This window comes from Schistocerca cancellata, chromosome 1, assembly GCF_023864275.1.
Source record: "Schistocerca cancellata isolate TAMUIC-IGC-003103 chromosome 1, iqSchCanc2.1, whole genome shotgun sequence".
In the NCBI taxonomy this organism is placed as follows: domain Eukaryota; kingdom Metazoa; phylum Arthropoda; class Insecta; order Orthoptera; family Acrididae; genus Schistocerca; species Schistocerca cancellata.
In genome coordinates, this window is record NC_064626.1 from 924,049,117 (window position 1) to 924,072,969 (window position 23,853).

The window sequence follows — 23,853 nt, forward strand, 5'->3', positions numbered from 1 at the left end:
AGATTTCTGAATTGTGCAGGTGGGAACTTTCCCTGCAATACATCCTATGTTCCCATAACTTTCTTGGCCTCAACCTTCATTAGTCGCTGTCCTCGTACATCCAGCCCTTTTCCTGCTGCCATTCCAGCACTACACAGCCGTCATTCCACCACTACACCCAGCCTTTATTTATTTATTTTATTTTTCCTTTCCCCCACCCAGTCACCACTCCGGTCATACACTGGTGCTACTGCTCGCAGTGTGGTTTCAGTTTCCTGAGACTGCAGTCGTGTGTGTGTGTGTGTGTGTGTGTGTGTGTGTGTGTGTGTGTGTGTGTGTGTTTTTCCTGTATCTCATTTTCTGATAACAGCTGTTGTCGTGTAACTTGTCTCTGCATGTAATTGTATCTGTGCTGAGCCTTCATCTCCAGTTCCGGATCAGCTCTCTTCTAGAACTACTTCTAATTTTGAAGCCCTGAACAAGGTCATCTCTTTCTGCATTTTTAAGTGTTTTGCATGAATTTTCATCCCTCTGATACGGCTTTCCATCTCACATGTGATGGTCAGAAGTTCCGCTGCATGCCTCATCCTTTTTTATAGCATAAGCATTCCTACCAGGTCAATGTACCATGCTCATTTGTTGCATCCATTCAACAATCCGCTCTGCTTCTCACTGATTCCCATACTATACATTTTTTGTATTTTAAGTGTTCCTTTGGCTCACATATCTTGTTGAATCTGACAGTTCTTTCTACACTTTTTCTGTGGATTCTGTTACCATTCCTGCTAATTGGGGTTGCATGTCAAATGGCAATCTCTTCCCAATGAGCAAACCAGGATCGAAAAAATCTAAGACAAAGTGAATCCAGAGCCAAAACATTGACATGAAGGAAGATCAATACAATAGCACTGTGGCGTCACGACTGACTGACTGAGTGACTGCACTGCACTGCACTGCTGGCTGTAAAGGACAGCTTCAGGTGCTGATAGGTTGTCAGATGGGCATTTTCACATGTTATCTCACATCCGAAAATGTGACCCCTGAAAATTCTACCACAGCATTAATTCTAGCAACATTCACTTGTTATATTGGCCTACAGGGAGTACTCAATGGCTTTCTTCTGAATTCTTTGGTTTTATTATTTTATTATTGGCTTTAATTTTCAGCAACTGTAGGATTATTTTTTCAAGACAAATTTCAGTCATCAGTTGCAAATTAATTTTATTATGCTTTACCAGTTTCAACAAATAATTTTGTCGTTTTCAGAAGCATATTAAATTAGGGATATTATAACTCGTTAGTCCTTGGCTATACATTTATGTGAAGTATAAAAATTATATTACAGAAACTTACTTAGTTTAGCAGCTGTCAGTATCTTCTTCATAGGAGGATAGTGTCATGGTGTGTTAAGAAATGTACATAGTGTGTGTGATTAATTTAAACACTGTTCGACAATTTACTGTAATTAAATCACATCCATGTATCTGTTGTGCTAGCAGCAAGGAACATAGATAAAAGAACATACTGGGTGGTTGTAACTAAAATTTCCCTATTTAACATATTATAACATGCAAACTAATTACCATATGAGTACCAAACTTGATAGCACTAATGTCCAGAGTATGAGCTGCACGATTTCCATGCGCCACAGTGCCACCTTCCAGCTCCAACTATGGTGAGCAGGTGCCATGATCAGTCATCGTGATCCATGGTCTCGCACACCTGACCAGCCGCAGTCCACTTATTGTTGATGTGTCAAGTAAGCTTGGACAAAAGGAGCAGGGCATTATTGGTGAAGCTCTATTATTATCAAAAGAACAGTAATGTTGTAGTTGCACTTAAAGAATATCGCTGGCTGAAAGGATTACAGAAGGGTCCCCTTTCTTCACCTGCTGTGCAGAGCTTGATATAGTTCGAATCAAGTGGAGAACTGGACATCGCTTTGGGAATAGATTGATGACGAGTTGCACCACAGGTGGTTAATGAAATCGCTGTTGCTGTGGCAGACAATGCTGCGTGCAATTCCTGATTGTCAGGCAGTGTGTGTGCTGTGGCATGACAGTTGAACACCCCATGTTCTACTGTATGGAAGGTGCTTTGAACCATTCTCAAATGAGGTCTGTATAACATTCATATCATACAGCAGCTTGCATCACAGGATGCACCACAACGTGTTGACTTTGCTTTTCACTTTCTTGCAAGCATTGAAGTTGACAAGGGCTGGCTCTGGACCATCCTATGGACAGATGTAGCTCATTTTTCTCTGAGGGGTGAGGTGAACACACAGAATTGCTGAGTATGAGGATCTTCACCTCCAGACACTGTGCATGAAGTCCCTCTGTACAGTGGACATGTCACCGTATAGTGTGGCTTCACAGCTACTTTCATCATTGGCCCATTCTTTTTTGAATGGGTTGGCACTCAAGGATGCACAGTGTGACTGGCCAACATTACTACAGTTTGCTTCACCAGCATGTCATACCCACCCTACAGGAGATAGGCGCATTGAACTCAGTTTTCATGCAAGATGGGGCCCCACTGCACATTGCTTGTGAAGTTCAGCTGCTTCTCTGAAACACATTTGGAAACAGTCGAATTATCAGCCGATCATTTCCTAGTACACGATCACCTGATCTCACGTCCTGTGACTTCTGGTTGTTGGGCTACTTAAAGGACAGGGTTTACTAGGGGAACATTCACACGTGCTGATCTGAAATGCAGCATATCAAGAGAAGTAACCAGCATATCTATGAACATGCTTCGTTCTGCTGTGCAGAATGCAATCCTGCACTTTGTCTCTTCTAGACACTGATGGGTGCCATATTGAGCCCCTTTTGTAGCAGTAATGGTACTGGTATGTAATGGTATGATTTATCATAGCTGAACATTAAGTGTTCCAGTTGAGTTGATCCTGCATTATTTCCCTTCCACATATCCTTTGCATTAATGCTACCAAGTTTGGTGCTCCTATGGTAATCAGTTTCCATGTTGTAATGTGTTACAGAGAGAAAGTTTAATTATAAACAGCCAATATCAAAAAGATAACCTAGGCATATAAAGAAGTTATATATTATACATTTGGCAAAAAAAGTGGCACATAGTTCTAGTGGGGCACATGAAAGGGATGATATGCAATCAAAATAGTGTATATTTTTAATGCAAGTTGATCATTCAACAAATTTTTTGATTGCAGGTTAGCATGTTTATATATTTCAAATTCTTGTAAAAGATTAATTTTGTAGCCCTTGGCAGTTATATGTAAAATTTTCATGTTACGAAAGGATAGAGGAGAAAGTGTGTGTTTCTATGTTTTGAGAGGTTATGTAAAAGTTTACATATATAAATTCTCACCATCTTTGTTGAGGAAGTGCTCACAAAACTGGATATTAATTGCCCTTCCTTTTGTCCTATATGAAAACTCGAACATTTATTACATTGTATTTTATGTACTCCAGAACTGAGAAATTCACCAGTTTGAGGTTTCTCGTTAGATATAAAGAGCAACTAGTTGACATTGTAGATGGTAAAGCACACAGTGATGCCATATATTTTTTAAACAAACTAGCTATAAGAAATTAAATGTTACCTAGAAATGGAATTGTAATGGATTTCTTAACAGTAAGACTATTTTTATTAAGTGTAGAGGAATTTATATTCTTGTTTGTTTTTATTATTATAAAGTTTTTATACAAGGTTTGCTTCATATTCATTACTGAATGTTATATATTTTAAGTCATTAAGTTCTGTTGTAGCAGAAGGGGTTAGGGGCACATCCATGATACGTTCAATCATAGTGTGAAATAATGCCAATTTGTGCTTAAAGGGGTGACATGAAGAGGCATGAGTGTTGATATGTTGTGGTAGGTTTCCTGTAAATATCACAGTTAATTTTACCATCTACTAAACATAGTTTCAGGTCCAGAAAACTCAGTTCATTACGTTGCTTTTGTATTTCATATGTAAATTTAAATTTAGGATGAAAGCAGTTCAGTGACTCACTAAGTGATTTGATGTCCTTCACATCTCCTTTTAATACAATGATGTTATCATAAACATACTATCTGTTGAAAGAAATACTATTGGAAATAAAACAAATTATTTCAAAATTATTAATGAAGGTGTCATTTAGAAATCCAGCAAGACAATTTCCCGTCGTAAAGTCTTCAACTTGTTGATATAGCTGACCATTGAAACTGAAGCAGTTTTACTTTAGAATGATTCTCAAAAATCTTGTTAATTCTTTAATTTCATCTGCATTCAATTTATTGTATTTAGTGTAATTGTCTTCAATAATGTGGGCTGTTTCATCTATAGGAATGTTAGTATAGAAATTTGTCATATCAAAAGATGCAAATATATGACTGGGAGGGACACTGACATTTTTTAAAGTTAATAATCTCTTTTTGTTGGTATCAAAGGCCTCTTTAAGATATTTAGTGTTTTGAACTTTGCAGCCCACCTTAGCTAATTCACATCTGTTGAGTTAGGCAGTATTGATGGCATTTTTCACATCAACAATCAGTTCAGTCACAGTTGTCTGATCTAGAGGAGTTAAGTTCTGCTGTATCAAAGGATATATTGGTTTTGTTAATAACCCTCTCATAGAAAGGAAAGTGAGGACCATTATAAACTGGTTTCTTTTTAAAACAGTAAGTTCTTTGAGAATATTTAAGGCCTAAGAATGTTTTGTGGTGTTGTTGAATAATCAGATCTTGCTCTGTTCTGAAGATGACAAATTAATTTGTTGAAACTGGTAAAGCATAATAAAATTTATTTGCAACTGATGACTGAAATTTGTCCTGGAAAAAAAAATCCTGTAACTACAAAACAATTGTAAATTCGTTCCCTTTTTCACTTCAGTTTGTTGCACATCTAAGTCTGGTTGCATGGTTCTGGTTGCTGGTTCCACCTACTGACAGCTCCATTATTGGCATGTAACGCAAGTCTCTTCAACAACACTTTTAATTTTAATATTATGATTTCTTCAGTAAAGATCACTAATCGCTACATGTAAGGTATTGGAGTGGGGGAGCAGGCACTGAACCATCATGTGCTATGTTGCTGACTGCGACTTTTAAGATCAGAAACATTTAATGTTTATCAGGCTACTGTTAAATAACAACTTTTTATTTTACTAGAATACTTAGTTCTGATGACAAATGATTAATCAACACTTCTGATTTTCTTCTTTTGATTTGCTTAGCACTCTGACTACTTATCTCACTTCAAACCATCACACATGATTCTCCACTCGCCATGCTGGTTTGAACCCCACTAAAACATAATCCAACAGTAGTCTTGCTATCCCAACCTTACCTGTGCAAGCTATGAAAAATTGTAAGTACCAGATACGTTTTGGCAACCAGTACATTCAGTGCTATTTATTTAATTTTTGCTCTACATATTTTGTTGATATATCTGGGTGTGTGTGATGCTAGGAAGTGGAATGAGTATGTGTAAATACTATAATTTAATATTTGGGCTGATATATAAAGAAAAGACATTGTTTAATGTTGTTACAAAAAAATCACGGTTTGTGATTGATTTACTTCAAATTTTTATACAGTAATCTAATAATCATTCAGATGGGCTTCAGCTGTATATTTTTTAAACAGTTTGCTGTGGAAATGTATGGTTTTGTTTTCTTTCTTGCAGTCATATAGAAAAAATTGTGTAAATGACAATGCACTATTTTGATCTCTTCTTTGCACTTGGTTGCAACAGAAATCAGGAAAGTTGTGTTTTATAGCTTATCGGCTTACGATTAGAATACTGCTATGGAATCTGAATCGTCCGAAACTTCCTAATCCTACCCATTCAAATGTTAAAAGTATGTGACTTATTGTCATTGAACCTACTATCCTCAAAGATGGAACAGTTCAAGTCTCTCTCATACCCCATATACTGATGATCCCAGCTGATTAACCCATTTGTTTTAAGCAACTTCAATTCCCCTTCAAGGTTTTGTTCACATTCACAATAAATGAGGATCAAGGTGATAGAGAGGGGAGACAGAGATTATCAGAGAGGAAGGGAAGAAGAAGATCGGGATGTACATCCAATCCCCATACATATTTAGCAATTTTAAAGCATTGCTGGGTTCACTAGTAAATATAGAATGCATACTAACCATATTTCAAACATTTCTATGATTGTCAGTGACAGTGCGTAATTTGTTAACAGAAACTTGTCTTCTTATGTATCTTTTGTCTTACAAAAGGTAATAACTGGGCACTCTTAGTTTTCCTATGCCTTTTGCCTCTTACTTAATTTGCTGCTAACTTTGTTCACATTTACTCTCATCCAGCTTTTTGAGTCTTCTTCGTCCTCTCCCTCTCTGCTTTGCAGTCTGTGTTGTCAAGACTTTTTATTGTAGGCAATTTTTTGGAATACACAGTTGGTCCCAACCAAGGTGGTTCCCCCCCCCCCCTCCCCCCCCCCCCCCAGGATGATTATTTTCACTAGTTCTGTTCTTAGTAGTATTACTCCATTTCTTATTTTGTCAGTCCATTTCATTTTTAGCGTTTTTCTACACTATCTCATTTCAAAATTTATTTAAGTATTTATTTTTTATTGTGCATGGCTCTCTGACTACAGTCAAAACAATTGGCAAATCCCATTTGCATCTAAATTCTTTTTGCTGTCTACAATCTTTTCACCTTTCCAAAAGCTCTTTCCAACAACAGATACTCTACTTCTTATTTCCTTCTTACACCTTCCATTTTCTATCACCATCTTCTTAAGTTCATCTAAGGCAGGGCTTCACAACATACGTGCTCGCGGAGCAAGCTGTGAGCAGCAAGGCGCGAGCATGGAGCAGCGCGAGCACGCTACCCCCACTACCGGACCAGAGCGGAGAGTGGGGAGAGCCATGTGACGCACACAACAGCTGCCGCTAGTCAATGTAAATCTGCAGCCACCTGCAGGGATATCACTCACGAATTATACTGCGACAAATGCAACAAATAAAGGAAAATGTACATGTGCCAGATAATTTTATTAGCTTAGTGTATGCCTCTACATACGTATTAATTTGTGAACTGTTACATAATATAAGGTGTCACTGGAGTGTGGGATTCTCAGTTATCTTGTACTTGTTGCCCTTTACAATTGCGTTTATGTTCGGAGTAATTGTTCTTGTGCATTGTAGGCGCAGCGTGCAGTTTAAATTTCGATCAGAAAATGCGTTTCTCAGGCGCGTCTTGTTACATTTCATTGCAGAGAACAGTTGTTCCCAAACATATGTGGAACCGAACATTGATATTATTGTAGCGGCCAGTTTGTGCAAACGAGGAAATCTATGCTGAGGGAAGTGTCTATAGAATTCCAAAATGTTTTTCTTGTTTTGAAATTTATCTCCGTATTCTCTGTCACACTGCAGGTCAGTAATTTCTAGTTGCAGCTCAGGACAATCTCTTCAATATTCGCTGAGTATGGAGAGGAGAACAGATCAAAATCACTGTCTAGTGCTGTCAGATCTTGAAAGCGTTGATCAAATTCTTCCTTAAGGGCAACTAAACTATGTGAATAACGTTCAGTTTTTGTGAACATCTTGCATGGATGGTAATTTAGGAAAATGAGCTAGATTTCCTGTTTCCAGCTGACTCACCCAAAGTGTCAATTTCATTTTAAAAGCTCGTATTCGATCTATGAAATGAGTAATTAGCAGATCTTTACCTTGTAGTGAAATGTTCAAAGCATTCAGATGGCTAGTTAAATCTTCTAAGAACGCGAGATCACATTTCCATGAAGGCTCTTTCAATTCAGAAACACACATGTTATTTATTTCCATGAACATATTTATCTCATCTAATAGGCAAAAAAAATAGATTTAATAATTCGCCACGACTAAGCCAGCGGACCTCGCTGTAATAAGGCAGGCTACCATACTGGTTTTCTACATTCTCAAGAAAGCTTTTAAATTGTCTGTGTTGTAGCCCATGCTTCCTTATATAATTGGTTGTACGAACAACAACACTCATCACATTTTTTAGAGTGATACTCTTTGCACATAAGTTTTCCTGGTGGATCACACAGTGAACGCCGCTTATTTCATTCGGCACGGTCAGTTTTTGCATTTTCTCCTTCAACAGCGCAACGAAACCTGATTTTTTTCCATGTCATCGCTGGTGCACCGTCTGTAGACACTGAAACTAAAGAATTCCACGACAATCCTATATTTTCAACACTTTCTTCAACACTACTTAAAATATCACCTCCAGTTGCAGTGTTCTTCATGACTACTACATCGAGGAGCTCCTCCCTCACCTGAAGATCTCTATTAACACCTCTAATAAATATGGCAAGCTGTCTGTTCCAGTGATATCAACACTTTTGTCCAGAGCTAGAGAATACACCATAAAATCTTTACAGATATTTGCAAGCTGGCTCTGGACGTCGTCTGCCATGTCCTGTATGCGATGCATAATGGTCATGTTAGATAATGGCACAATCAGAAACTGTTCAACTTGAGATGGACACAAATGTTCCGCTGCAGCTACCAAACATTATTTTATTAAATTGCCATCAGTGAAGGGACGCAGGGATTTTGCTAAAAGCAAAGCAATTTTGTAACTCACTCTGAGAGCTGCCTCAGTTGATTTTTCTTCGTCATCCAGATCTTCTTCGGATAGCTTCCTTTTACGTTTAATAACTTCCTGTGCACAATCTGGTCCATCACATTTTCCACTTCCGTAGTCTTTCACGTGGTACGACATATAATGTTGCTGCAAATTAAGTTTCCTAAAAGAATTCAGCGTTTTGTGACATACTAAACATTTTGCAACTCCATCTTTTTCTGTGAACAGATACAATTCCTCCCAAGGGGATTGAACTGCGAAAGCGTGGTTGGGGTTACACAACGGCAACTTGACATGATTCTTAACCAGCGAAGTGACTGTTAGAGCTGATCGTAGTACTTTAAACGTTACACAGTTGGTGCGAATTCAATAGGCATGCTGCGGCCCTATTCAAACGTGCGCACGCATTTTCCCTCCCTCCCCTCCTTCCCTACTCTGCGACCTTGCACCTGCTCGCGAGCACGTGCCTGAGCAGACGCGAGTACTCGCGCTCAAAACCAGCCAGTTGTTAAGCCCTGATCTAAGGTTTTACTTGTTTCAGTGTATATCTTTGTGTGTTGATATTTTGGTGGAACTTTCATGCTCGCTGTGTCTTGCTACTTTGCTCCTTCCTGCATTAGTGCTCATTCCATTTGCTTATCGTTTTGTAATATCCCCATCAAAAATTTTAGTTCTTTCCCTAATACACCCAACACTGCTTCATAATCTGCATACGTGATAAATTTACATACTGTCTTCAAGGAACTGTAGGTTTAATGAGTGAAAGCATACAAATGGCAGTTTCAGCTCAAGTGCCTGCCCGTTTGTAGCACTGGACAAGGATTTGCAGACAGCTGATGTGTGGGCAGTCAGGCAGCTAAGCTATAGTGTATACAATCTTATTTCCATGGCAGAGCACCTGGGGCAGGGGTGGCTACATGTCTCACATGTGTGCAAAATGCATGCACCTCCTGGCAAGTAGCTAATACTAACTACAACTGTCTGCTGGTGAGATGGCAGGTCTCGTGGCTTCCTGTGCTTCATGTGGCCATATTATAACATCATAATGCGTAGGAATGCTGGCAAAATAATAAGCTTCTCAGTTTTTGTCATAAATTCAATCAGACAAAGGGAAGATCAATACAATGCGGTTTCATCTTAGATTTAGAGTGTCGAGATAGTCACATTTATCCCACCGTGAGAAAAGATGGTCCATTCCTTCATAGAAAAATGTTTCTGGTTGCCTAGAGAACTGTGATTGCACCCAGGCATTCACTCCTTTGTCCAAAACAAATAGACTGCCACAAACATCTACTAGAAGGCCCCAAAAATATGGAAATCATACTGGGAGAGATTGTGATTGTATGGAGGATGTGTAAGGGCTCCCCAGCAAAATGTCTGCAGAGTAGTTGAAACAATCTTGGCAATATATTGTTGCCTTTTAAGTCAAAATTAATGACTTAACAAAGCACGTGGCTTCCATCCAGCTGTTAACGTTTCTTTACAACTTGTATAATTGGCTGAGTTTTACCTGAGAATTTTGCCTCCAGTAGTTCGTTCTGTAATTCAGTGCCAGTTTTTAATAATTGACTGTGAACTTTCAGTTAATCCCATGAACTGTGTTAATCTTCACAATGCATTCTCCAAACTGTGACAATAATATTGGACTGTCAGTCGTGCTATTTACAAGTTATACTTACAGCATGTTCATTTTGATATGATAACCTACTGGGAAAGAGAGTGTAATTAGGGAATTTGCTGATGATTAACTTGGCACATGTAAACTTTTGTGTAATTTCAGTGTATCACACTCAAACAGTTCTAGGACATCAACCAAATGTATTATGTGACCAACTGATTATCTTTGCATAAATAATAATAATAGTAATAATAACAAACAAGACTTGATCAGGCCATAAACCATAGATTAATCATCTAAGTGAAAGTGAAGTGTGTGGACTGCAAATGTGGTGTAGCCTGCATCATTGACAGAAGCCTATTTTTGACAACCACTTTTCAGTCTGATTTGATGGAGGTACAGCTACTAATGGCATATGTGTACAGATAAATGTGGTTACTCTGCAATGTGATGTAAATTGTACTGAACAGGCACAGAATAAGTTGGAGTAACTCCAGCTGGGATAATTTCAAGTTACTAGCTGTTTTTACATAATGTGACATCAGAGGGTAAAAGGGGCTGAGGCATTTTATCAGATTTTCTGTAAGTTTTCTTATTGACTCTTACAGTCATTCGGAAGGACAGTGTGGCTATTTTCATACCTCTTTCAGTTTCCGAATACAGGAATGCTAAAATGATATGAAAATGGTTCATATGTTTTGCTAATAGTCTTATGTAAGCTAAGTCATCATGGCTCCATACAAAGCTAAAAGACTATGTTATGGAAGAAGATTTGTGGTTTATAATGTCTGAATAGAATTGACTGACGTGGGGATAGGAAAGCTATACCACACACAAACAAAAACCACTACTAAATTTCCGAAACAAAAATTGACCAGAACGTTGTTGTTATGCATATCAAATGATTTGATTTGATCAGTGGAGTACAAAAATAAAATAGGAATTTTTGAAGTATTGTGAAAGTTCTTGGTCCAGTTTATTGATATTTCAATTAATATCAGTGCAAATAAGATATAGTTCTGAGTCCTTTAAATATTAGTATTATTGGGATAATTTATTAACAGGAAACCAAAAGGAGAAACTTAAATTGTACAATGAGAACTAACAGATTAAATGTACTAAAATATCTAGTACGAGAAGATGTGGATAATATCAAGTGATTTTATGTTGTAGCTGAAAGTGTGTGTTATATTACATCAGAACAAATTTTTGTTACCGGTACTTCAAAATTTTGTGTATTATGAGCAAAGAGACTTGTGTTTGAAACAGATTTAGATTACACCAAGAGTTTGCAATTAATCCTAGGCTGACAAAGTGGGAAGAATTCAACATATTTATGTTAAAATACCACTCGGACATGTGGTGCCATGGTCTGAGATATAGGTAATGATGACTATTTTGAGCTGTGTGTATTTGGTCATTACATTACAGAATCTGTACAATTAGAAGTGAAACCTTCCCACAGAGGTTCTCATGGACCTGTTTTTCATCAGGACAATGCTCACTAACACATCACATGGAAAGAGCGTAACTTCTTCTCTGTGTCAGATACTGTTTAATCCCTGGTCCATCCATAACAATTTGTGTTGCCACTTGAACCTATGTTGGATTATGTTTATTGATAACTCACTCATAATACTCAGCAAAATGAATAATTTGTCATTAAGTTTAATATTGTCATGTAAAGGAAGGTGTAAGTAGAAGAATGATCACTAACGTCACTTAACGAAGGTTCATTCACTTGCACATACAAGAGCACAGAGCGAACTGCCTCCAGCCAGAACACATATGGTGTATATACAGCTACAGAACATTCCAGTACAATGCTTCTTGCCATTTGTGGATATTTCTAGAATGTACTCAAACCGAATATAGAAATTAAAATTTTTCAGTTCAGGTGAGTTTTGAATTCACAACCCTCCAAGCAACAATCTAGTATCATAACCACTAGACTACAGCAACTGCACTACTCACCTTCTTCAGCAACATTGTACCCTCCTTAAGGGAACAGCATCTCGGTGTTACGTCGTCCTAGTCCGGGAACGAGTCACCAGTCCTGTATCCTCCGACTCCCGATGACTGATGTTTGCCCTGGCAGTGATCTTAGAACTTCCCTTGCCACTAAATTCTTCGTTGCCTTTCCACTTGTTGCCTGTCACTGGAGCTATGAATTTACCCTGGGTTGCAGGATCCTTATAGGGCTTCATTCGAAGGACATGGACCGTATCTCTGATCTTTTGTCGTCTTGTGTCGGGGTCGAAATCTTCAACTTTATTAGTAACGTCAGACAACTGTCTTACAACCTTATAATGTCCAAAGTAGTGGCTGAGGAGCTTCTAAGAGAGACCAACCTTCCGAACAGGAGTGAAGATCCAGACGAGGTCACCAGGCTGGTAGACAATAGGGCGGTGGCTCATGTCTTACCTTCAGTGATCGTTTTCTTGAACCTGCAGTCAGCGGAGTGGAGCAAACTGCCAAGCTTCCTCATCACTGGTTAACACCTGGCTGATGTAGTGGTCATCAACGTCATCAGGATGTAACGGAAACAGTGTCCATCGTTGTCATTGCCTCACGCCCATCCATCAGGAAAAATGGCGTAAATGCTGTGGTGTCTTGTTTGGTGATGTTGTATACAAACATCACGAAAGGAAGTACCTCATCCCAGTTGTTCTGTTCAACATTGAGGAACATTGATAGCATGTCGGCCAAGGTCTTATTAAGGTGTTCAGTAAGCCCATTAGTTTTTGGTTGTTAGGCAGTTGTCATGTGATGAGTAATGTTGCACAGACAGTTTATCTCTGTCACAAGATTCGACTGAAAAAACATTCCCTCTATCCACAATTAATGACCTTGGGGCACCGTGTTTTAATCCAATGTCTTCTATGATGAATTTGGTAACCTCGAATGCTTTGGCTGTTTTCACGGCTTTTGTAATGGCAAAGCATGTCAGATAATCAGGGCAAACAATAATTGCCAATAGCAGACGTTGGAAATCGTCCGAGGAGGTCAATCCCAACATGCTGGAAAGTCGTTTTGGCTGGTGGAATTGGTATGAGTCGGCCAGGTGGTGTCTGAGGAACTGCCTTTCTCCTCTGCCACTCTCGACAGTGCGTGATGAACACTCCTAAATAAACCTGGACTGAAAAATCTCTTGCAGATCCTATTGTATGTATTAATAAATCCTAAATGTCCAGCCTCAAGTGTGTCATGGAATTTCTGTAGAACATTTAAGTGCATGTGTTTAGGAATCACCTCTTTCCAAATGGATCAAAGTTTTTCTTGCAAAGTAATCCATTAACTACCTTAAATTGTCCTTTCGCATCCTCTGACTGATTTAAGGCAAGCATAATTTGAGATATCTTGGCATCATCCTTCTGCTCAGCAGAGAGATCCTGGAGTGTAGTAAGACAGTCACTATCTTCATCAAAGTCTTGATAGCCTTGCACAAGGTTTCTTGAGAGACAGTCAGCATCTTGGTGTTTTCTTCCACTTTTGTACTCCATGGTAATGTCAGACTCTTGAAGACGTAGTGCCCACCTGGTGAGTCGTCCTGTTGGATCCTTAAGACCTGTCAACCAACAAGGTGTTAACAACTGCGAATGGCCTTCCAAAGAGATATTGTCGATATTTGCACATGGCCTAGATCACAGCAAGACATTCCCTTTCTGTAGTTGAGTAGTCTCTCTCAGCTTTTGTAAGTATCCTAGAAGCATAGGCTATAACCTTCTATTTTCCATCCAAAATCTGCACCAGAACAGCACCATTACCATATCCACTGGCATCTGTGTGTAGTTCTGTAGGTGCTCTCTCATCATACAGACCAAGTACTGGGTCAGTCATCAGAGATTTTCGCAGCACATCAAGAGAATCTTGTTGAGCACCACCCCAGATAAATTTAGCATCGGCTTTTAACGACTCTTGGATTGGCCTGGCTTTGATACAAAAGTCTATGATAAAATGATGGTAATAAGAATGCAATCCGAGGAAGCTTCTCGCATCTCTAATACTTTTAGGAGTAGGAAATTCCATTATAGCTCTCACCTTTTCTGGGTCTGGCTGCACATCTTCATTTGACACAATGTGCCCAAGTATTTTGATTTCTTTCGCTCCAAAGAGACACTTTCTTGGATTAACTTTCAGTCCAGCTTGTTGGATACACTTAAGAACGGCTCTCAGTCTTTGTGTGTTCATCAAATGTCTCTGAGAATACTATAATGTCATCTAAATAACAAAGACACATCATCCACTTCAGGTGACATAGAAGATTATCCCTCATTTGTTCAAAAGTTGCTGGTACATTACACAAACCAAATGGCATTACCTTAAACTCATACAGGCCCTCAGGGGTGATAAATGCAGCGTTCTCACAATCAGCCTCATCTACTTCGATTTGCCAATATCCCGAGTACATGTCCATGGTTGAGAAAAACTTTGTCTGAAGGAGGCTATCTAGTGTATCATCAATTCGTGGAAGAGGGTAAATGTCTGTTTTACTTATTAAGTTTACTGTAATCAACACAAAAGCGCCAACTGCCATCCTTCTTCCTGACGAGAACCACTGGTGATGACCACGGGCTCTGTGAAGGCTGAATGATGTCATTCTTCATCATTTCCTCTACCTCGTCGTGAATTATTGGATGTTCCATTGCTGACATACGGTATGCTCTCTGGCTTATTGGTTGATGGACTCCAATGCTAATCCGGTGCTTCACTGTCAATTTGTCTAATTTGCTCTTCACCTGTGGATTGAAGCATTCAGAGAACTCACGAAGAATGCAAGTAGCTTCTTCTGTTGTCCTTAGTGTGATCTGGTGATAGTTGAGCTATAAGATATTGTCTCATAGTGTTAGCACTGATTTCACCCACAGACTCGGCATGGGAGGTTTCTGTGATACTCAACTGTTCTGCAATTAACGGCTCAGCATTTGCTATGCACATGCATCTTGGAAGGATCTGCGGTTCTCAGCAACAGTTAACTATTCACAATTCACCGAATCTGTTCTTAAATGAGATGACAGAGGCTGGGATGACCAAATTATTCTTCAGTGGTATGCTTCTCTTACATTCCACTACAAGATCCATGGGTTGATGCATGGCAGGACACATGACAGCTACCTTTCTAGTGCTGACTGCAGGAATGATCACTTCATCCAGCACACGTAGTCTCCACACATGCAGATGCGCATCTTCTGTCCACAGTATCTCATCTCGTGTAGCATAATCTTAGTGATCACACTATATAATTTCTTGAGAAGCTTTCAAAAAGTCCCATCTGAGAATGACGTCATGGCTACACTCTTGTAAGACGACTAATTCTAAGGGCTGTGTATGGCCACTTATACTGATATGAATGACACATCTTCCTTTAGGTTTTACATATTTCCCATTAACCACCTTCAGCAGAGATGTTTTGTTGTTGACGAATACGGTTTCCTGCATCTGGCGACAGTACTTCTCCGAAATGACTGAATATGATGTTCCAAAGGCCACAACAGCTTGTGCTGATTGGCCATCCATGAGGATATCGATTTAGTTTCCTGTCATTTTTGTAGTGATTGACGGCGGAGGATTTTTCTCGTCAGTGGTCTCACCTCCAAGCGAGGTCACACCCTTTAGTTTTCCATGTTGTGGCAGCTAGGTGTTCGGCTGGAGCTTCTAAACGGTGATGGAGACCTTGATCGGCATGTTGGGGAGCATCCTCTCCAGCAGCTAGCTTGCAGCGATGGTGACCTACATCATCCTGCACCCACATCTTCTTGTTCATCTTCGTCATACCAGAGTTGGCGTCTGCTAAGATCGGTCTGCTGTCTTCTGGTGCGGGTGTCATCAAATATCTGCCATCTTTCTCAACAATGGCACACCACATGTCCTGGTCATCTGCAGTGGAAACATACTGGTTGGTTATCCTGGGTTCTCCAGACGTCAGTCTTCTTTGGTGCTCAAACAGGTTCCTCATGTGGCATTGTAGGAATGTAACTTCGCCCGGGTCTCGACATTTTTACCATTTTGAAGGGAAATGAAGGACAAGAGATGGGTTCTGTTGTGACTTGGCAAGACAGCCAAGTCACTATGCGAGGATGCCGAAAGGCACGCGTTAAGCTCACGCAGACTGGCGTGAGGTCTGGAACAGTTAAGGGAATTTATAGTAGCAAATAAAGTACGTAGTTGATGTAATACTTAACTTTAATCCATAATTGGTGAACATCTCTCTGACGGTACAGGCATCACAAGATAAATATCAAATGTGAATGGCGCCTTGCTAGGTCGTAGCAAATGACGTAGCTGAAGGCTATGCTAACTATCGTCTCGGCAAATGAGAGCGTAATTTGTCAGTTCCATCTCTAGCAAAGTCGGCTGTACAACTGGGGCGAGTGCTAGGATGTCTCTCTAGACCTGCCGTGTGGTGGCGCTCGGTCTGCAATCACTGACAGTGGCGACACGCGGGTCCGATGTATACTAGCAGACCGCGGCCGATTTAAAGGCTACCACCTAGCAAGTGTGGTGTCTGGCGGTGACACCACAGGTTCAATGTCTGTTCCACTTCCTCCCTTATGACCTCTTGAAGCATCTCAGTTTCCTGCTCGCCATGCAATCAAAGGGCCTTCTGAACTTCCTGTCTCACTATCTGATGAAGAACACTTGTGAAATCAGTTTCTTCCTCCATCACAGACATTGATATGACATTTGGAAGCCGTTCAAACTTCTCGCATGTAATTCTTTTTTGATGCATTGTCTCAATATACTGGCACCATTTTATGAAGTCGTGTGCTGTTGAAACCTCCTTCAGGAGTAGGGCCCGATACATGTCCTCAGCAACACCCTTCATGAGATGAGCAACCTTACCTTCCTCCTTCATTGGAGGATCCACTTTTTTACACAGCTCCAAGACGTCTTGAATGTAGGATGCTGTCATTTCTCCTGGATGCTGTGCCCTGCACTTAAATTAATCTTCAGCCTTGCACTTCTGTCATTGTGTGTCGCCGAAATACTTGTGCAGTTCCACCTGGAATACTTCACAGCTTGTGAACTTCTCCTCACTGTTCTCATACCATTGCTTGGCAATGCCCTCCAAGTAGAAAAATACGTTAGCCAAACACACGGTGTCATCCCATTTGTTAAATTTGGCTATATGCTCATATACCTTTAGCCACTTATTTGGATCTTGGCCATCATCACCAGAGAATGCGGAAGGATGTCTTGTGGTGGCAACAATTGCTGTTATCGTGATGTCCTCTTCTTCTTCTTCTTCTTCTTCTTCTGTCTCTGATAGATTACAATCTGTTGAATATGGTTCGAACTCAGGTTTCTTGCCAACTAAACGGCGGCTCTGTCATGGCCTGATTGGAGCCACTGTGTTGTTGATAATGTATGGTATCACAAGTTCCGATACCCAGCGTCTCCACCAGAATAATGTCATGTAGAGGAAGGTTTAAGTAGATGAATGACAAACACTAACTTCACTCAACGAAGGTTTACTCAGCACTTGTACATACAAGAGCACAGAGCGAACTGCCTCCGGCAGTATGGTATATATACAGCTACAGAACATTCCAGTACAATGCTTCTTGACATTTGTGGATACTTCTAGGATGTACTCGAACTGAATATAGAAACTAAAATTTTTCAGTTCAGGTGAGTTTTGAACTCGGGCCCTCCATGCAACAATCTAGTATCATAATCACTAGATTACGGCAACTGCACTGCTTGGCTTCTTCTCCAACAACATTGTTCCAAAGCAAATTACTGAATGAAAATATACAAAGTTAGCCAACTTAAAATTTTTTGTATTGCTAACATTTCACTATTGTTTCATTGCAAATGGAGAGATCTGTGATATAGCCATCTGTACTATTAATTGCAAGAGAAATACTGTCATTGAAGTTATGACAAAGAGAAGGGGAAGGAGGGCATGGACAGAGATAGGGGGGAGAAGTAGGTTACATACATATTTAGCAATTGCAAAGCATTGTCAGGTTTGCTAGTGTCGCGTAAGTTGGATCACACAAGTTAGTAAGGATGCCACTACACTGAAAAAAATAAAATAAAATAAGATAAAATAAAACTGTTGCCTCCTCAGGTTCACTGTGTGGCTGCTGTTTATTTGCTATTAGTAGCTTAATGGTTATTTGATTACAGAGGAATTTTTTAAGGAAAAAATTTTTTGTGCTGCGATAATTACTGAGTCCTATTTATAGAACATTATTACGCTTCATACAATTTTTTAACAAACATTGCTACTTGTAATGTGATGTGTTGTGACTCGCCGATCATTCAAAGTGCCGCCGCGCAATTACGCGCGTCCTCTACGTGCGGCGCTGTCTGCCAGCCATGCAGCAGCTGCGGCACCTAAGCGGCCAGCCGAGCAGCGGCTGCTAGACTGGGACTCAGTGCTCATTCGAATGCTAACGTGTTCGCATGTCTTACTTGTCAACTTACTCTGTGACTTATATGTGTTGTTGTGTCGTTCCGAAATATATGTGTTAAACTTGAAGTTCTAACAATTGGCAACAAGGATGGGATTTTTCCTTCTCACCGTTGACTCACAGCGTTCCATGGCTACTGTCGAGCAACTATTGCAAAATCTCCTTGAACAGCAAACGCTTCTAACAGCGGCGATTCGCGATTTCATCGCGGCGTCAAATGCGGGGCGTTTCTCGTCGTTGGCTATACCTCCTTTTCCTCCTCACGACGAGACGGCGGAAGACTGGTCTGATTATGAAAAACGTCTTCGACAGCACTTCATGGTATTTCATGTCACGGATGAACAACCGTGTAAGTCTCTGTTCCTTTCCTGAATTTCACCTCAAATGTATCGGTTGTTGTCGCAGTTGGCTCCTTTGAAGGATCCTGCGTCTTTGTCCTTTGCTGAAATGTGCTCACTTCTGTCTGTCTATTTTCAAAAGCAAACGCATGTGGTAGCCTCTCGTGTTGCCTTTTATCGTTGTCAAAAACAACCAAATCAATCCTATCGTGCTTGGGCTGCTGAACTTCACGGCCTCAGTCGAAAGTGTCAATTTGTTACTGACGTTCACAAAGAATCCTATGCCGATTCCATGGTACGGGATGCTATTATGCGGTCGGAGCCTGACAAAGAAGTTCGGCAACGTGCCCTTCAGTTGGCGAATGTGACTCTAGATGAAGTTCTCTCCATTGCGCAGTCTTTCGAAATTTCTCGCGCCGCTGGGGCGCAAATAGAAGCGTGGGGTGATGTCGGGGAAATACAACCTCTGTGCGCTGTTGACGACGCGTGCGGCGCGTCCCCGCCGGCCGACGTGGCCGCAGTGCGCTCCCACGCGCAGCCTCGACCTAGCCGTAAACAACCTGCTAAGAAACTGCAGCAAAACCCCCGGCAGCTTCCTTCATGTCCGCGGTGTTTTACGAAACATTCACGTGAGAATTGTCCCCAACGTTGGGCTGTGTGTCACAACTGCAAAAAGAAAGGTCATGTGTCTTCCGTTTGCAAATCTGACCGCATACATGATGTTCATGAACATGACGCTGATTCTGATTCTGTGTTGCCTGTCAATTGCACTACTTCCCTTTCAGGGAAGTTATTCCTCACTGTCCAAATCCTTGGTCGAGATGTTCGCATGCAAGTGGATATCAGTTCTGCTGCCACTATAATTAATTCTCAGACGTATCTTCAGCTGGGTTCTCCAATCCTGTCCCCTGTCACTCGGCAATTACGGACGTACAATAAACAGAAGATTTCTCTCTTGGGACAGTTTAATGCTGAGGCATCTTACAAATCCGTCGTTCGCATTGTTCCCATATTTGTGGTCGACCAGAGCAACGCAGAAAATCTTTTTGGTTTTGATGCCTTTCGCGTTTTTGAGTTCTCCATAGATGACTCTGTCAATATTGTCTCTGATGCTATTCCTTATGCTCAATTGGATTCCTTGTCGACGACATTTTTGTCCCTTTTTTCTCCTGGGTTAGGCCGTGCAAATGACTTTGAAGCTCATATCGCGCTCAAACCCACTGCTCGGCCTAAGTTTTTTTGGGCTCGGCCCATTCCTGTGGCCCTTCATGATCAGGTAAAACGGGAGTTGGATCGTCTCACTGCTTCAGGGGTCTTACTTCCTGTCACTTCCAGTGAGTGGTCCTCTCCTGTCGTAGTTGCTAAGCCAAATGGTGATATTCGTCTCTGTGGCGATTTCAAAGCCCTATGCCCCGTCCTGAAGAACTGTTCACTAAACTTGCTGGAGACCAGTATTTTTCTAAAATTGACCTGTGAGAAGCTTATCATCAACTTCCTCTCGATGCTGCTTCCTGGCAGTTTCTGGTCCTTAACACGCCTTTCGGCGTCTATCAATACCAACGCTTTCCATTCGGGGTTGCTGGTGCCCCTGCTCTCTTTCAGCGATTCTTGGAACAATTATTGCTCTCTGTCCCTGTGTGTATCAATTACATGGACGACATTGTTGTCACTGGCTCTACCACTGAAGAACATCTTCAAAATCTCCGCACACTTTTTCATGTCTTACAGACTGCCGGTCTTAAGTGTCATCTTCAGAAATCACAATTTTTTCAGGCATCTATCACGTACTTGGGGTTTCAACTCTCTCGGGATGGTATTCGTCCACTTCAACAAACTGTCGCTGCGATCGATGCCCTTCCTCGCCCTACATCTGTTAAGGAACTGCGGCCCTTCTTGGGGAAAATAGCATACTATCACAAGTTTTTACCGTCTGCGGCTTCGGTGGCTCAGCCGTTGCATCGCCTGTTGCATAAAAACGTGCCTTTTCACTGGTCTGCGTCATGTAAAGCAGCTTTCCAGAAGTTGAATACTATGCTGAAACAGGCCTGGCTACTTATCGACCTGGCCAACATCTTGTTTTTGCCACAGACACCTCTCAATACGGGGTCGGTGCAGTCCTTGCGCACCGTTTTTCTGACTGTTCGGAACAACCCATTGCTTATGCCTAGAAAACGCTCACGGATGCCCAACAAAAGTATTCTCAAATTGAGAAAGAAGCTTTGGCCATCATTTATGCTCTTCATAAGTTTTGTTTTTTTCTCTATGGCTCATAATTTCATCTTGTTACGGATCACAAACCACTTGTTTCCTTGTTTCATCCATCAATGTCACTTCCCGACAAGGCTGCACACCGCCTCCAGCGTTGGGCTCTTTACTTGTCCCGTTTCAATTATGAGATTCATTTCCGGCCAACGGCTCACGATGCGAATGCTGATGCTCTGTCTCGCCTTCCCAGGGGTCCTGATCAGGCATTCGACAGGGACGAACTTTTGCGTTTCCACCTGGATGTTGCCGAGCAGCGGGTTGTGGACGGGTTCCCCATCACTGGGGATGAGCTGGCAGCTGCTACGGGTTCTGACCCTACCCTCTCCCGGGTTTTACGCTGTATTCAGAAGGGTTGGCCAGATCGCCCGTCCGCTAAGACTTCTGATCCGTTGCGGAACTACTACACTTTGCGGTACCGCCTCACGGCTAGGGATGGTGTTATCCTCCTCTCCACTGACAATGCTTCGCCGCGTGTTGTGGTACCTGCATCTTTGCGTGCTTTGGTCTTGCGCCTCCTTCACCAAGGGCACTGGGGTGTGTCTCGCACAAAATCTCTGGCACGCCGTCATGTGTACTGGCCTGGCATCGACTCTGAAATAGCACACATGGTCGCTGCCTGCGGCCCTTGTGCGTCGCAGGCCGCTGCCCCGAAGTCATCTTTGTCACTGTGGCCTTCGCCTGAGAAGCCCTGGGAGCACATTCATGCTGACTTTGTGGGACCCTTTTTAGGTACTTATTGGCTCCTCGTAATTGACGCCTACTCTAACTTTCCTTTCATTGTCCGTTGCACGTCACCTACCACCGCGGCAACCACCAGTGCTCTCGCCCGCATTTTTTCTTTGGAAGGCCTCCCCTCTACTCTTGTTACTGATAATGGTCCGCAATTTGCCTCTTCCGAATTTGCGGATTTTTGTGCTCGTCATGGCGTTACGCATGTCACTGCCCCGCCGTTCCATCCACAATCCAACGGTGAGGCTGAACGACTGGTCCGCACATTTAAGGCTCAGATGCGGAAACTTCTGACTTCTTCTGCTGCTGATGATGCGCTTCTCCAGTTTCTGGCGTCTTACCGTTTCACCCCCATGGGCGACCACAGCCCGGCTGAGCTCTTACATGGCCGACAGCCCCGCACGCTACTTCATGTTCTGCGGCCTCCCACCTCACGGCCGCAGGTGCCTTCACTTGGCCGGTTCACCACCGACGACCTCGTCTGGGTACGGGGATATGGCAGGCGGCCAAAATGGAGCCCGGGCCGCATCTTAAGACACCGTGGCAGATGCCTGTATGAAATCCAGACGGACACGGGTGTTGCAGTGCGTCATTCGGACCAGCTTCGGCCTCGGGTGCCAGCAATGCCTGTTACGAATGCCGCCACACCACCTTTGGCTCTACCTGACACTCGGGATCTTGGCATCTCTCAATACTCACAACGCAGCCCTCTCACCGTCATTGCGATGCCAGCACCAGAACGGACGCCACCAGGAGACGTGCCCATGCAGGAACCGGAGGACCATCCTCTGTCAGAGCAAATCTACTCGCCTCCTCCTCCAACGGACGCCGACACATCGCCCATGTCTCCTGTCATATCAACTGGACTTGCCGCAACGGGCAGATTGGTGCATGGGGCCCCAGCAGATTCGACCCCTACGTCTCCTGTCATCTCGACCCGTTATCATCGGGGACACTTCCGTCCGTACGGGAAGCCTTCTCCTCGAGACTTTACGGCGAATCAAACAACGCCTATGAACGTTAGCCATCTCCAGGACACCTCCATCAAGACCAGTGCAACAATTTCAAAGGGGGGAAAAGTCTTGTGACTCGCTGATCACTCAAAGTGCCGCCGCGCAATTACGCGCATCCTCTAAGTGCGGCGCTGTCTGCCAGCCATGCAGCAGCTGCGGCACCTAAGCGGCCAGCCCAGTGGCGGCCGCTAGACTGGGACTCAGTGCTCATTCGAATGCTAGCGTGTTCGCATGTCTTACTTGTCAACTTACTCTGTGACTTATATGTGTTGTTGTGTCGTTCCGAAATATATGTGTTAAGCTTGAAGTTCTAACATGATGAACAGAATTTTTCAGTTGCTTTCACACACTAACACTGAAATGGCACTAAAGTTCATGTGTGGCAAGTAAAACCATAAACACATTCCCTAATTACACTCTTCTTCCAAGTAGGTAGTCATATCAAAATGAACATACTGTGTACAATAAATATAATTTGGAAATAACACAATCCACAATCCTTGTTACTTGTGTAATTCAGTGGCTCTGACACAAGAAATTGATTAGTGAGGTAATGTTGATTGTTTACCAAAGTAAATTAATTTTGCATTTTATTTCAGGGTCAGTCCAGATAGTGACAGAAAACCTTTGTCACAGCCATCTCTTCATTTTCCAATTGCAAACCAGCCACCACAATCTCAGTGCTACGTATCAACAGGAGGAAGTCATAAATTTGTCGAATCGCCACCAAATTTTCGACAAAATGACCAGATATCCTATCCACTGATCTACAACTATCTTGCTTCCACCGAAGAGCAGGTATAACTAATATTATATGTATTAATCTAACACAAAGTAAGCAGATTGTTAAAACTGCAGTTGAGAGGAGTACATTTGAGGAGTTCTAACGGGGCTTCGGCATACATTGAA

General features: G+C 41.9%; 1 protein-coding gene across 1 annotated transcript in view; it reads left to right on the top strand.

Annotated features, from left to right (window-relative positions):
- Positions 1-23,853, top strand: part of LOC126162656 (uncharacterized) — a 91,779-nt gene that overhangs the window by 16,952 nt on the left and 50,974 nt on the right. Inside the window, exon 3 of the mRNA XM_049919298.1 lies at positions 23,544-23,742. Coding sequence (XP_049775255.1) covers positions 23,544-23,742 — 199 coding nt within the window. The remainder of the gene's footprint in view (positions 1-23,543; positions 23,743-23,853) is intronic.